The sequence below is a fragment of the Carassius auratus genome, chromosome 50 (assembly GCF_003368295.1).
Source record: "Carassius auratus strain Wakin chromosome 50, ASM336829v1, whole genome shotgun sequence".
NCBI classification, from domain to species: Eukaryota; Metazoa; Chordata; class Actinopteri; order Cypriniformes; family Cyprinidae; genus Carassius; species Carassius auratus.
The window spans coordinates 1,360,789-1,373,429 of record NC_039292.1 but is presented as its reverse complement, the minus strand read 5'-3'; the positions used below and the strand labels follow the sequence as shown (position 1 = coordinate 1,373,429).

Sequence of the window (12,641 nt, the reverse complement as noted above, 5' to 3'; positions counted from 1 at the left end):
AAAAGTTATATAAAAGAAATATTACATGAAAAAAATCAAATAATAAAAAAAAATAAAAAAAATAAAATTAAGTTTAAATTGCAGTTCTAAGATAATTGAAATAAATACCGTATGAAAGTTATTAAATAATAATAATAATGATAATAAATGAAATAAAATATAAGATTGAAAAATCAATTTTTAATAAACTATACAATTGGAAATTTTACATTGGTGACTGACAGAAATAAATATAAGTTTAAGTTAAAAATAAAATAATATTTTATGTGAGTGTGTGTTTGTATAAGACAAAAACACAAAATACTAAATAAACCTGATATTATATTCAATATTTTTTTTTATATTATACATCTGAAAAACTTAAACCGACAACTAACAGAAATAAAAATATTAAAAATGTAAACATTTGGTAAATATACATTTAAAAAAATGAAATGTAAAAATGAAATTCACAAATGTTTTCGTGGCAACCAACAGAAATAAAAATAAGTTGCCGTTCTAAAATGAGAAAAGAAATCTATTAAGAAAAAAATGTCTAAAGTGAGGGTGAGTTTAGAAGAGAGCTGGGTCTGTCTCACCCTGGAGGATCTGGAAGAGCTGTGTGCTCCACATCTCCACTGCGTCTGCTCTCCTCGGACCTTTCCTGAAGCGTATCTTATACCCCGTCACATCTCCGTTCACAGCACCTGCGGGGGGCGGCTGCCATCGGACCATGATGCTCTGGGGCAGGAAACAGGACACAGGTGAGCTTGTGAAGAGAAGCCAGTTCATGATGAGTCCAGTCTTAGAGGGAGTAGAAGTGTCTAGAGCTCTGAAGACAGAAACCCGTCAGAGCTAACGCGGTCATGTTTCACGCGTCTGAGACGAGCGATGCCTTCGGGCTGCACACTAATGAGTGAAGGAAACACCCAGAAACATGCACTCAGCTGGGACTTTCATTCTCAGATCAACCTCACAAACGGTCAAGAGCATGTCTGAGACACACTTCACCCCGGATGAAAGAACTAAGAGATTACCTCTCGCATAAAGAAAAATCCCTCTACTTTTGGGACCATTAGGATTTTTGGCTAAGGATGTCTCATTATTTTTTATGAAATTGAATCACAATTTCTTACATGTTCTCATTACTGCACAGTTATCACACACACACACACACACACACACACACACACACACACACACACACACACACACACACACGAGAAATTAGTCAATATACATTAATTACCGCTTATAATGCAGTAAGAAAAACTGTAGTGTAGGAAAAAAAAATATTTTCAAACATATTTTTAAAAAATAGTTTGCATTTTTTTTACTTTGTGACATTTTCACATTTTCATTCATACTGAAATTACTGTAAAAAAAAAAAAACAATAAAATAAATTAAAAAAATAATAATAATAATAATATTATAATATAAAATAATAATAATATTATAATATAAAATAATAATAATAATAATAATATATATATATATATATATATATATATATATATATATATATATATATATATATATATATATATATATATATATATATATATATATATATATATATATATATATATATATATATATATATATATATATATATTCACCCATATTTTAATCACTTTAAAAATAAACAAAATAAAAAAATAAAGTATACAGTATTTATAAGTTATTTGAGTATTTATGCTGTCCTTAATATATATAAAAAAAAATAGTGGTATATTAATGAGATCATAATGAGAATAATTCAAGATTAAACAGATTTTTTTTGGGGGGGGGGGGGGGACTAATAAATTAAATTCTTATGCTTAGTCAAAGAAATAATGTCTTTAAATGACTCTTATTTTGTAATTCTCAGTTGTCTCAACATGGCAGAATATTGTCCGAACCTGAAATATGACTGTAACTAGTATTAGTCAGAAAAGCCCTGAATGCTTCCCATATGCTCTCCACATTATTATTTCACAGTCACATGAAAAAAGCTCTCGACCAATGAAGGAGGATCTCACCGTTGAGTTCAGGACCTCCAGAGTGAGGTTCAGTGGGGGGGCGCTCGGCACTGCAACACACACACACACACACATTCAGCTGAGCACTGATTTGATTTTACACTTGTACATTTGATTATTTACACTTGTGTGCTATATATACAAAATATAATAAACTATTTAAATATACCAATATGCAAATATACGTAATTTTCTGTAAAGCTGCTTTGCAATGATGTTTGATCGTGAAAAGTGCTGTAAAAATAAACTTGAATTTAATTCTTATTCTGATATACGTATAATTTATCCAGTAGCGACAAATCTCTCATTAAAAAACAATTAAAAAAATAAAATATCACATAAAATGAATAAATAAATAAAATAGAAAAATACATATTTTGACAGCGATAAATCGGAAAGAAATTATGAGAGAATGTGTTGATATTTTTACAGTTAATTCAATACAGAAAAGTCTTTTGAATAAAATTTTTATTTATAAAATATATATATATATATATATATAGTTTTTATGCATACCAGAGTATAACTAAATAAATATTGTTTGAATAAAAATAAACTATATATATTTTTTTATTAAAGACTAATTATTTTTAAATATTGATTATTTAAATGTATAATAAATTCGATTAATTTCATTCTCTCTTCTGTGGAAGTGAACTTTAATCATATTTAAATATAAATGAAACGAAAATAAATTGTGTTAAACAAAAAAAATTTGAAAGAATACATAAATATTATATAAATAAATAAACACACACACACACACACACACACACACACACACACACACACACACACACAACTTATATCTCAAACAAACTATAAAAAAAAAAAAAAAAAAGTGTAAAAAGAAACTCTACTCAAATAATTAATCAATTATATCTGAATCAGATCAATTAAAAAAAACAATATTTAGTGCACATCTGACTTTTCTGTCATTCACAGCTGTACTGAACCAATGAAAAACATCTGCCTTCCTTTATGCTACTTGTTTGGCTTTAACTCTGCACTAAAGTGATTTACACAAGTGTGACAACACTGACACGAACACACACTCCTGATCACTGCCAGATGTGTGTGAGGTCAGCTCTTCATCTGCAGTATCTCACCGTCAGACAGCGTCTGGACCACAGCATCCTCGGTGGAGACGCCGGGGCCGTGTCTGCTGTACCCCACCACCCTGAAACTGTACTCTGTAAACGCCTTGAGCCCCGTCACCGTGCAGGACGGAGCCGGGACGTCCACCTGCTGCAGGACACACACACGTCTAACATCTTTACCACTGTATTATACACCGTCTGAGGAGGATTCATACTGATATATACTGTGCTACTGAACCATGACCATATTCATATTTCAGAGTATATATGTGTCCCTGGAGCACAAAACCAGTCTCGAGTCTCTGGGGTGTATTTGTAGCAATAGACAAAAATACATTGTATGGGTCAAAATTATACATTTTTCTTACAAAAAAAAAAACACAAAACATTTTTTTTTTTTTTTACATTTCCTACTGTAAATATATCAAGACTTAGTAATATGCATCGCTAAGACTTCATTTGAACAACTTTAAAGATGATTTTCTCAGTATTTAGATGTTTTTGCACGCTCAGATTCCAGATTTTCAAATAGTTGCATCACACACAAATATTGTCCGATCATAATAAACCATACATGACTAGAAAGATTATTTATTCATGGTGTATACATTTCGATTAAAAAAAAATTTACACTGTGGTAATACCTTTTTTTTAGGTGTTCTATTATAACACTGTTTTTAAATATATTTTTGCACATTTACTACGGTACTACTGTTTTTATTTTTTTAAACACTGTAGTACAGTGTTTTATATGTATTTGAAATACAGTATTAAAATAGTTAAATAAATAAAAAAAAACTTTTTTTTTTCTTTTTTTTAATGCCATCAGGTTTTTTTTTGGGTGGGGGGGGGGATATTTACTTATCTAAAAAAAAAAAAAAAAAAAAATTTTCACATATTTTGTGCCCATTCACTATGATATTACCCTGTTTTTGCAATTAATTTTTGGGAAATTTACTCTTTTTACTTATGGATACAATTGTGTTTTATTGCTATGGAAATACAATGTTTTTGGCAAACTTGTTATAATAGAAAAATAAATAAATATTAAATAAAAATAAAATAATATTAATAATATTAATAATAATATTATTATTAATAATAATAGTAATAATATTAATAATAATAATAATTATTATTATTATTATTAATATTATTATTATTAATTTTAATTTAATTTTTTTACATTATTGTGGTAATACCTTTTTTTTGTATGTGTTCTATTATGTGTATGTGTATGTGTTCTATTTCATAATTGTTTATATTGTATAAAAAACATAGTACAGTATAACCATGATATCTGTCCGAATATTTCATGGTGTTTCTATGGTACACATATAAACATAGAAATAACTACAATGCGAATCCTATGATAATATCATGCTCCGTCTGTCATTCATCAGATCAGGCCAGCTCAATCGATACTGAATATATACGCATGTAGATAAGTGTAGTGATTGCTCATGTCTGTGATGTCACGACGAAGCTTCTTCACTGTTTCCTCACCTGCTCCTCGGCTCGGCTCTTCTCGCTGTAGAAGAGTCTGTAGGTCAGGATCTCTCCGTGTCCGGTCACCGGTCTGTCCCAGCTCAGAGTGACCGAGGACGAGCTGACAGAGACCACCTGCAGATTCGGAGCCGGACCCGGGACCTGAACTGAGAGATGCAACAGAAACCAATCGAAACAAGACTCCTGCATGAACACAGAAATCCCTCATGTTTTAGACGCAAGAACTGAGAGTAAAGCAGAAGAAACACGTGTCTGTGCTTCAGCTTTAAGCATGCATCTGAAAACACAAAAGCATTTCCTCACTGCTTCTTTTCTTTTCGCCTTTGCAAACCCTTTGACAAAAGACGACATGTCTCAACCCACCGCAGCTGGAGACGTTAAATAATGACAATATCACATGCTAAAAGAAGACTATTCTGGCATCTGAATTCAACACTTCAGACGGACGCAATGCATTGTGGTCCACGTGTCGGATGCAAAGCAGACGCATGAGTTTTGACCTAGAAAGACAAAACTGTGTTGCTTTAATTCATTTTGTCTGTGTATTCGGATGAATCTCACACTGTGACGGGTTGAGTATGTACAGAGGTTCATTTAAACACATTAAATAGTTATGAATTAAAAACGGTAAAATCACTAACAAACACCCCTACTGTATGATGCACACCTGATGTTAAAAACTTAATGCTACTTGATACGGAGTATTATTAATAGAAGTAATGTAATGCAACTCTAAAGTGAGTTTTTAAAAGACATCTCTTCTGCTCTGTGGCTTAATTTACTTGATGAAAAATACAGTAAAAATAGAAATACTGTGTAATATTATTACAACTCAAAAAAACATTTTTTTCCTTGCAATATATTTAAAAATATAATTTATTTCCGTGATCAAAGCTGTATTTTCAGCATCATTCCTCCAGTCTTTAGTGTCACATGATCTTCAGAAATCATGATAATAAACTGATTTACTGCTCGAGAAACATTTATTGTCATCATCAGTGTTGAAAACTGTTATTCTGCTTCCTATTTTGGTGGGAACTGTGATGCATTCAGCTTTATAAGCATCAATAAGCATGCATGCATCATCGAAGCACACACTATGTGTCAGATATGGTTTGTCTCTGTGCACGAGTCTCCTTTGGTCCCGTGAGATCACATGCATCTTTCCTGACAGCTCAGACCTCACATGCATCCCTGAGCTCTCGTCTCTTTTCTACTAGTCGCCTGTAAAAGCTCGGACAGAAAGAGAAGTCTGTGAAGAAGCTCTCCAGATCTACAGCGTTTGGTAAACAAGCAGGACCAGTGTGTGTCGTGAGAGAGAGAGAGAAACCAGTGTTCAATGCTTGAAGTGTGCAGTGTGTGTTGGGTTTTACCCTCCGGCTGGGTGGCCAGTGTTAGCGGGGTGGAGCTCTCGCCCGGGCCGTTAGCGTTGGACGCGACCACCCGAAAGGTGTACCTGGTGTCTGGGACGAGGTTTTGGATGGTGACCCGCATCTCTCCCGGGCCGCTGGTGTTCTCCACACGCTCCCTGCGAGCAGAGAAACACCAATATGTGATCAAACTAACACAAACGTGTCTGATGTGTGATGCTAGGCCTGCAACATTAATATCAGGAACGTCAATGCAGATGTTTCTAGCTCAAATGTGTGTGTTAAGAGTCAAGAGAATTCATAACAAACACAGGGGTTTCGGCATAAACAGCCCCCTGCTCAAATATTCTTACTAAACATTTTGATATATTTATAGTTAAATTTGATCAAATATGTCAAAAAAATAAATAAATATATATAATAAAAATAATAATAATAATAATAATATATACATATATATATATATATTAATGAAAATAAAAGCATGTAAAATCACTAAAAAATAAATAAAATTCTAATGAAAACTTATTTATTTTTTCAGTTTTCATTAGAATTTTTTTTTTTTTTAGTGATTTTACATGCTTTTATTTTTATTAATGATTTAATATAATATTAATTTAATATAACAAACTATTAATTCATATATATATATTTTATTTTACTTTTTAGGTTTAATTAACTTTTTTTTTTACATTTTAGTTTTTGTTTGTATTTATTTCTAGTAAGTCATTTTAAGTGCTTAAACTTAACATTATTTCATTAATCCACCTTTACAATTTATTATTATTTTTTGATATTACTATTTTGATATTACTATTTAGAAACGTGCACAAACTATTAGCTACTACTAAATATTGTAAAAAACATAATTTTCTGTAAAGTTGCTTTCTAACGATTTGTATTGTAAAAAGCGCTATACAAATAAACTTGAATTGAATTATTTTATTTTTTCAGTTTTATTATTTTATTTTTTCAGTTTTAGTTTCGATTTCCAGTTAATTGAAGTGCTTCAGATTTATTTCAGTTTGTTTTCAAGGTAACCTTGAATTTTTATTTTATATTTATAATATTTTATAATAATATGGAAAATATATTTAATTTTTTTTATTTCAATTAAATTTTTTTTTTATAGTTTTAGTTGACAATATTGACCCTGGACGTCACATGGGAAATGGTAGGCAGACACATTGCATTGTGGGACACAGTAACCTTAACACTATGCTTTGGTTGTTTCTTTTGTTAAATCTAGTAGTTTGTGTATTTTAAGTGTTTTAAACAGAAAATCCACATTCTGTGCACATCATATAGGCTACTGAATACTCAGGGCCATAAACACTGATGGTGATGCATTCAACTGAATACTCTTGTTTTTCAGTGGCCAATTCTTACAATTTTACCTTCAATGATCCAAAATCCTTAGTATGTGTATCATACTAGTAAATATTCTAAGCATTAGCACAGTTACAGACTGTATTTTCTGTTGCAGTTCCTTTAATAGCCTGCAGAGGCAGTCAAAACGGTTCTGTTAAACTACGTTAAATGATCATTTTCCAACATTGATCACACGCTGGCATCTTTCAGCATCTTTAACCTGTTAGTGCCTTCCAGACTGTAGAACACAGAGTAGGTGATGTTCTCCCCGTGTGGCTCGGCAGGAAGTCTCCACGTCAGCTTGATGAATCGAGTGGACACTAGAGATGCCACGACATCACGGGGGGCGGAGGGCTTCGGGTCACTGCGCTCGGACGCGCTGGACGCTACATCAGTCGTGTCATCGGTCAGGGAAGGGACAGCAGAAGGAAGGGCAACGTCTTGAGTACGTAGGAGGGTGATTGTGATGGGAGGGTCAACAAGGGGGGTAAATCATAGATACAGAGAGGAGAGGGAGGGTGAGAAAAAAAAGGACAAAATAATTGACGTAAATGAAAAGACAACTACTACGACTTCAAAAATCAAAACGGAACCGCAAATTTACTATGAAACAGAGCAGGAGATGGAGCTAACCATGCACGGACACTGAGGGGAAGCATTTCATTAACATTCATATCAGTGTGCACAATGTTAATTACAGTTACACATCTGTACCTGCAATTAAAACATACTAATGACTACATCTGAAGTAGGTAAAAATAGCATGTCCTAAGAAATCTGTCGTAGATGCAAATTCGAGGAGACTGGGGTTTATCTACTGCAAAAAACTAAAGACCGATAGAAAGATAGACAGATATCGCCGTTAGGGTTGGACGATATATTGAATACTAGCAATAATATCGCAATAATTTTGACGACGATGCAAAATAAAAAATTATTGAGAATATCGAATATTTCAAATTCAAGCATACTTTTCAAAAAGAATGCTCCGAACCTCCAAAAATGGAACACATATATATATATATATATATATATATATATGTGTGTGTGTGTGTGTGTGTGTGTGTGTGTGTGTGCGTTTATATAAGATATACGATATATGAGAGGGTTTTTAGTGCCAGTGGGAAAAATTTTTTTTTAAAAAAAGCAGTAAGTGATCACTTGCTCTAGAGTATTTTTTTATTGAAATGCAAAAGGAAACATATCGAGATATATATATATATATATATATATATATATATATATATATATATATATATATATATATATATATATATATATATATATATATATATATATATATATATATATATATATATATATATATATATTGAATATTGTAAAAAATGTGAAAATGTTGAAATATAATTCATATATATATATATTATACACACACACACACACACACACACAGACACACACACACACATCCCCCAGCCCTAATCGCCATACAATATATATAAATATCTGTCCATCCATCCATATATCTTTATATTATTACATTTTATTCAAACTATTCCTCAAAATATGTCATTCCTGGGAATGAGTCTTGTGTATCGCTAAACACCAATAAACCTACAAACATAAAACCACTGACATGTGACTGTGTAATTGGCCAATCAGCTCCAGGAAGAACTGCTGATTGGAAAAAGAGAATAGACTATAATGTAGTTAAATAGAATAGAACAAAAAAATATAGAATAGATTAGAACAGAATAACAGAAAATAATAAAATATAAAAGAATAAAATAGACAAAACAGAAAAAAACAGAATAAGTTATAATGGAATAGAATATATTGATCTTAAATCAGGAAATTACATCAAGCACAGAAGGGACCTTGGGATATTATTATTTTTATTAGATATGCACTAAAAAAAACATTATAAAATAAAACAGAAATAGAAATCTAAAGCAGACCAGAGGGTGTGGATTCAATCAGCTGAGGATCAAAAATGGATTCTGGGAAGCTTTCAGGTTTGAAGTTCTGTACCTTCATTCAGTATGCAGAGCTGAGCGCTATAGCTAAAGATTACAGCTCTCCGGCCGTTTAATGATGTTTGATTCAGAGCTTGAAGTTCATGCATCTGCTCTCAAATTGCTTAAAAGAAGCAGAACAAGGTTCATAATATTAAATTAAAAGAACTTAATTTGAGTAAAAAACTTATTTCACAGTTTCATACACCCAGATACATACACCCAATCAACCACCCAGAACACCCAAAATCAACCACCCAGAACACCCAAAATCAGCCACCCAGAACACCCAAAATCAGCCACCCAGAACACCCAAAATCAACCACCCAGAACACCCAAAATCAGCCACCCAGAACACCCACAATCAACCACCCAGAACACCCAAAATCAACCACCCAGAACACCCAAAATCAGCCACCCAGAACACCCACAATCAGCCACCCAGAACACCCACAATCAACCACCCAGAACACCCAAAATCAGCCACCCAGAACACCCAAAATCAGCCACCCAGAACACCCAAAATCAGCCACCCAGAACACCCAAAATCAACCACCCAGAACACCCAAAATCAACCACCCAGAACACCCAAAATCAACCACCCAGAACACCCAAAATCAGCCACCCAGAACACCCAAAATCAACCACCCAGAACACCCACAATCAGCCACCCAGAACACCCACAATCAGCCACCCAGAACACCCACAATCAACCACCCAGAACACCCACAATCAACCACCCAGAACACCCTAATCAACCACCCAGAACACCCAAAATCAACCACCCAGAACACCCTAATCAACCACCCAGAACACCCACAATCAACCACCCAGAACACCCACAATCAACCACCCAGAACACCCACAATCAACCACCCAGAACACCCACAATCAACCACCCAGAACACCCAAAATCAGCCACCCAGAACACCCACAATCAACCACCCAGAACACCCAAAATCAACCACCCAGAACACCCTAATCAACCACCCAGAACACCCAAAATCAACCACCCAGAACACCCAAAATCAACCACCCAGAACACCCAAAATCAACCACCCAGAACACCCAAAATCAGCCACCCAGAACACCCAAAATCAACCACCCAGAACACCCAAAATCAGCCACCCAGAACACCCAAAATCAGCCACCCAGAACACCCAAAATCAACCACCCAGAACACCCAAAATCAACCACCCAGAACACCCTAATCAACCACCCAGAACACCCAAAATCAGCCACCCAGAACACCCAAAATCAACCACCCAGAACACCCAAAATCAGCCACCCAGAACACCCAAAATCAACCACCCAGAACACCCAAAATCAACCACCCAGAACACCCTAATCAACCACCCAGAACACCCTAATCAACCACCCAGAACACCCAAAATCAACCACCCAGAACACCCAAAATCAACCACCCAGAACACCCAAAATCAACCACCCAGAACACCCAAAATCAACCACCCAGAACACCCAAAATCAGCCACCCAGAACACCCAAAATCAACCACCCAGAACACCCAAAATCAGCCACCCAGAACACCCAAAATCAACCACCCAGAACACCCAAAATCAACCACCCAGAACACCCAAAATCAACCACCCAGAACACCCTAATCAACCACCCAGAACACCCAAAATCAACCACCCAGAACACCCAAATCAACCACCAGAACACCCAAATCAACCACCCAGAACACCCAAAATCAACCACCCAGAACACCCAAAATCAGCCACCCAGAACACCCAAAATCAACCACCCAGAACACCCAAAATCAACCACCCAGAACACCCAAAATCAGCCACCCAGAACACCCAAAATCAGCCACCCAGAACACCCACAATCAGCCACCCAGAACACCCACAATCAGCCACCCAGAACACCCACAATCAACCACCCAGAACACCCACAATCAACCACCCAGAACACCCTAATCAACCACCCAGAACACCCAAAATCAACCACCCAGAACACCCTAATCAACCACCCAGAACACCCACAATCAACCACCCAGAACACCCACAATCAACCACCCAGAACACCCACAATCAACCACCCAGAACACCCACAATCAGCCACCCAGAACACCCACAATCAACCACCCAGAACACCCACAATCAACCACCCAGAACACCCACAATCAACCACCCAGAACACCCAAAATCAACCACCCAGAACACCCACAATCAACCACCCAGAACACCCAAAATCAACCACCCAGAACACCCAAAATCAACCACCCAGAACACCCTAATCAACCACCCAGAACACCCACAATCAACCACCCAGAACACCCACAATCAACCACCCAGAACACCCACAATCAACCACCCAGAACACCCACAATCAGCCACCCAGAACACCCACAATCAACCACCCAGAACACCCACAATCAACCACCCAGAACACCCAAAATCAACCACCCAGAACACCCAAAATCAACCACCCAGAACACCCAAAATCAACCACCCAGAACACCCAAAATCAACCACCCAGAACACCCAAAATCAGCCACCCAGAACACCCAAAATCAGCCACCCAGAACACCCACAATCAGCCACCCAGAACACCCACAATCAGCCACCCAGAACACCCACAATCAACCACCCAGAACACCCACAATCAACCACCCAGAACACCCTAATCAACCACCCAGAACACCCAAAATCAACCACCCAGAACACCCTAATCAACCACCCAGAACACCCACAATCAACCACCCAGAACACCCACAATCAACCACCCAGAACACCCACAATCAACCACCCAGAACACCCACAATCAGCCACCCAGAACACCCACAATCAACCACCCAGAACACCCACAATCAACCACCCAGAACACCCAAAATCAACCACCCAGAACACCCAAAATCAACCACCCAGAACACCCAAAATCAACCACCCAGAACACCCACAATCAACCACCCAGAACACCCAAAATCAACCACCCAGAACACCCTAATCAACCACCCAGAACACCCACAATCAACCACCCAGAACACCCACAATCAACCACCCAGAACACCCACAATCAACCACCCAGAACACCCAATCAACCACCCAGAACACCCACAATCAACCACCCAGAACACCCACAATCAACCACCCAGAACACCCACAATCAACCACCCAGAACACCCAATCAACCACCCAGAACACCCAAAATCAACCACCCAGAACACCCAAAACACCCTATCATATATATATATATAAACCCCTTAGCAATGGAATAGCAACAGCTCTACAGTAAAAGCTCCTTTTAGTTTTTGCCTTTTACGAATTACAAAGCAAGATTAAAAAAACGGT

The 12,641-nt window shown here is 36.2% G+C and overlaps 1 protein-coding gene across 8 annotated transcripts in view; it reads right to left on the bottom strand.

Annotated features, from left to right (window-relative positions):
* The window catches only part of LOC113066589 (neogenin-like), a 1,074,835-nt gene that overhangs the window by 1,015,046 nt on the left and 47,148 nt on the right, over positions 1–12,641 (bottom strand). For all 8 annotated transcript variants that reach the window (XR_003279195.1, XM_026238505.1, XM_026238499.1 and 5 more), the window contains exons 8-13: positions 7,572–7,791; positions 5,984–6,138; positions 4,608–4,756; positions 3,111–3,249; positions 2,002–2,051; positions 579–720 (exon numbers count right to left, since the gene is read on the bottom strand). Coding sequence is in view for 7 of the 8 variants with exons in the window: in XM_026238505.1 (XP_026094290.1) it covers positions 579–720; positions 2,002–2,051; positions 3,111–3,249; positions 4,608–4,756; positions 5,984–6,138; positions 7,572–7,791 (855 nt within the window). In the remaining variant the exon portion in view is untranslated. The remainder of the gene's footprint in view (positions 1–578; positions 721–2,001; positions 2,052–3,110; positions 3,250–4,607; positions 4,757–5,983; positions 6,139–7,571; positions 7,792–12,641) is intronic.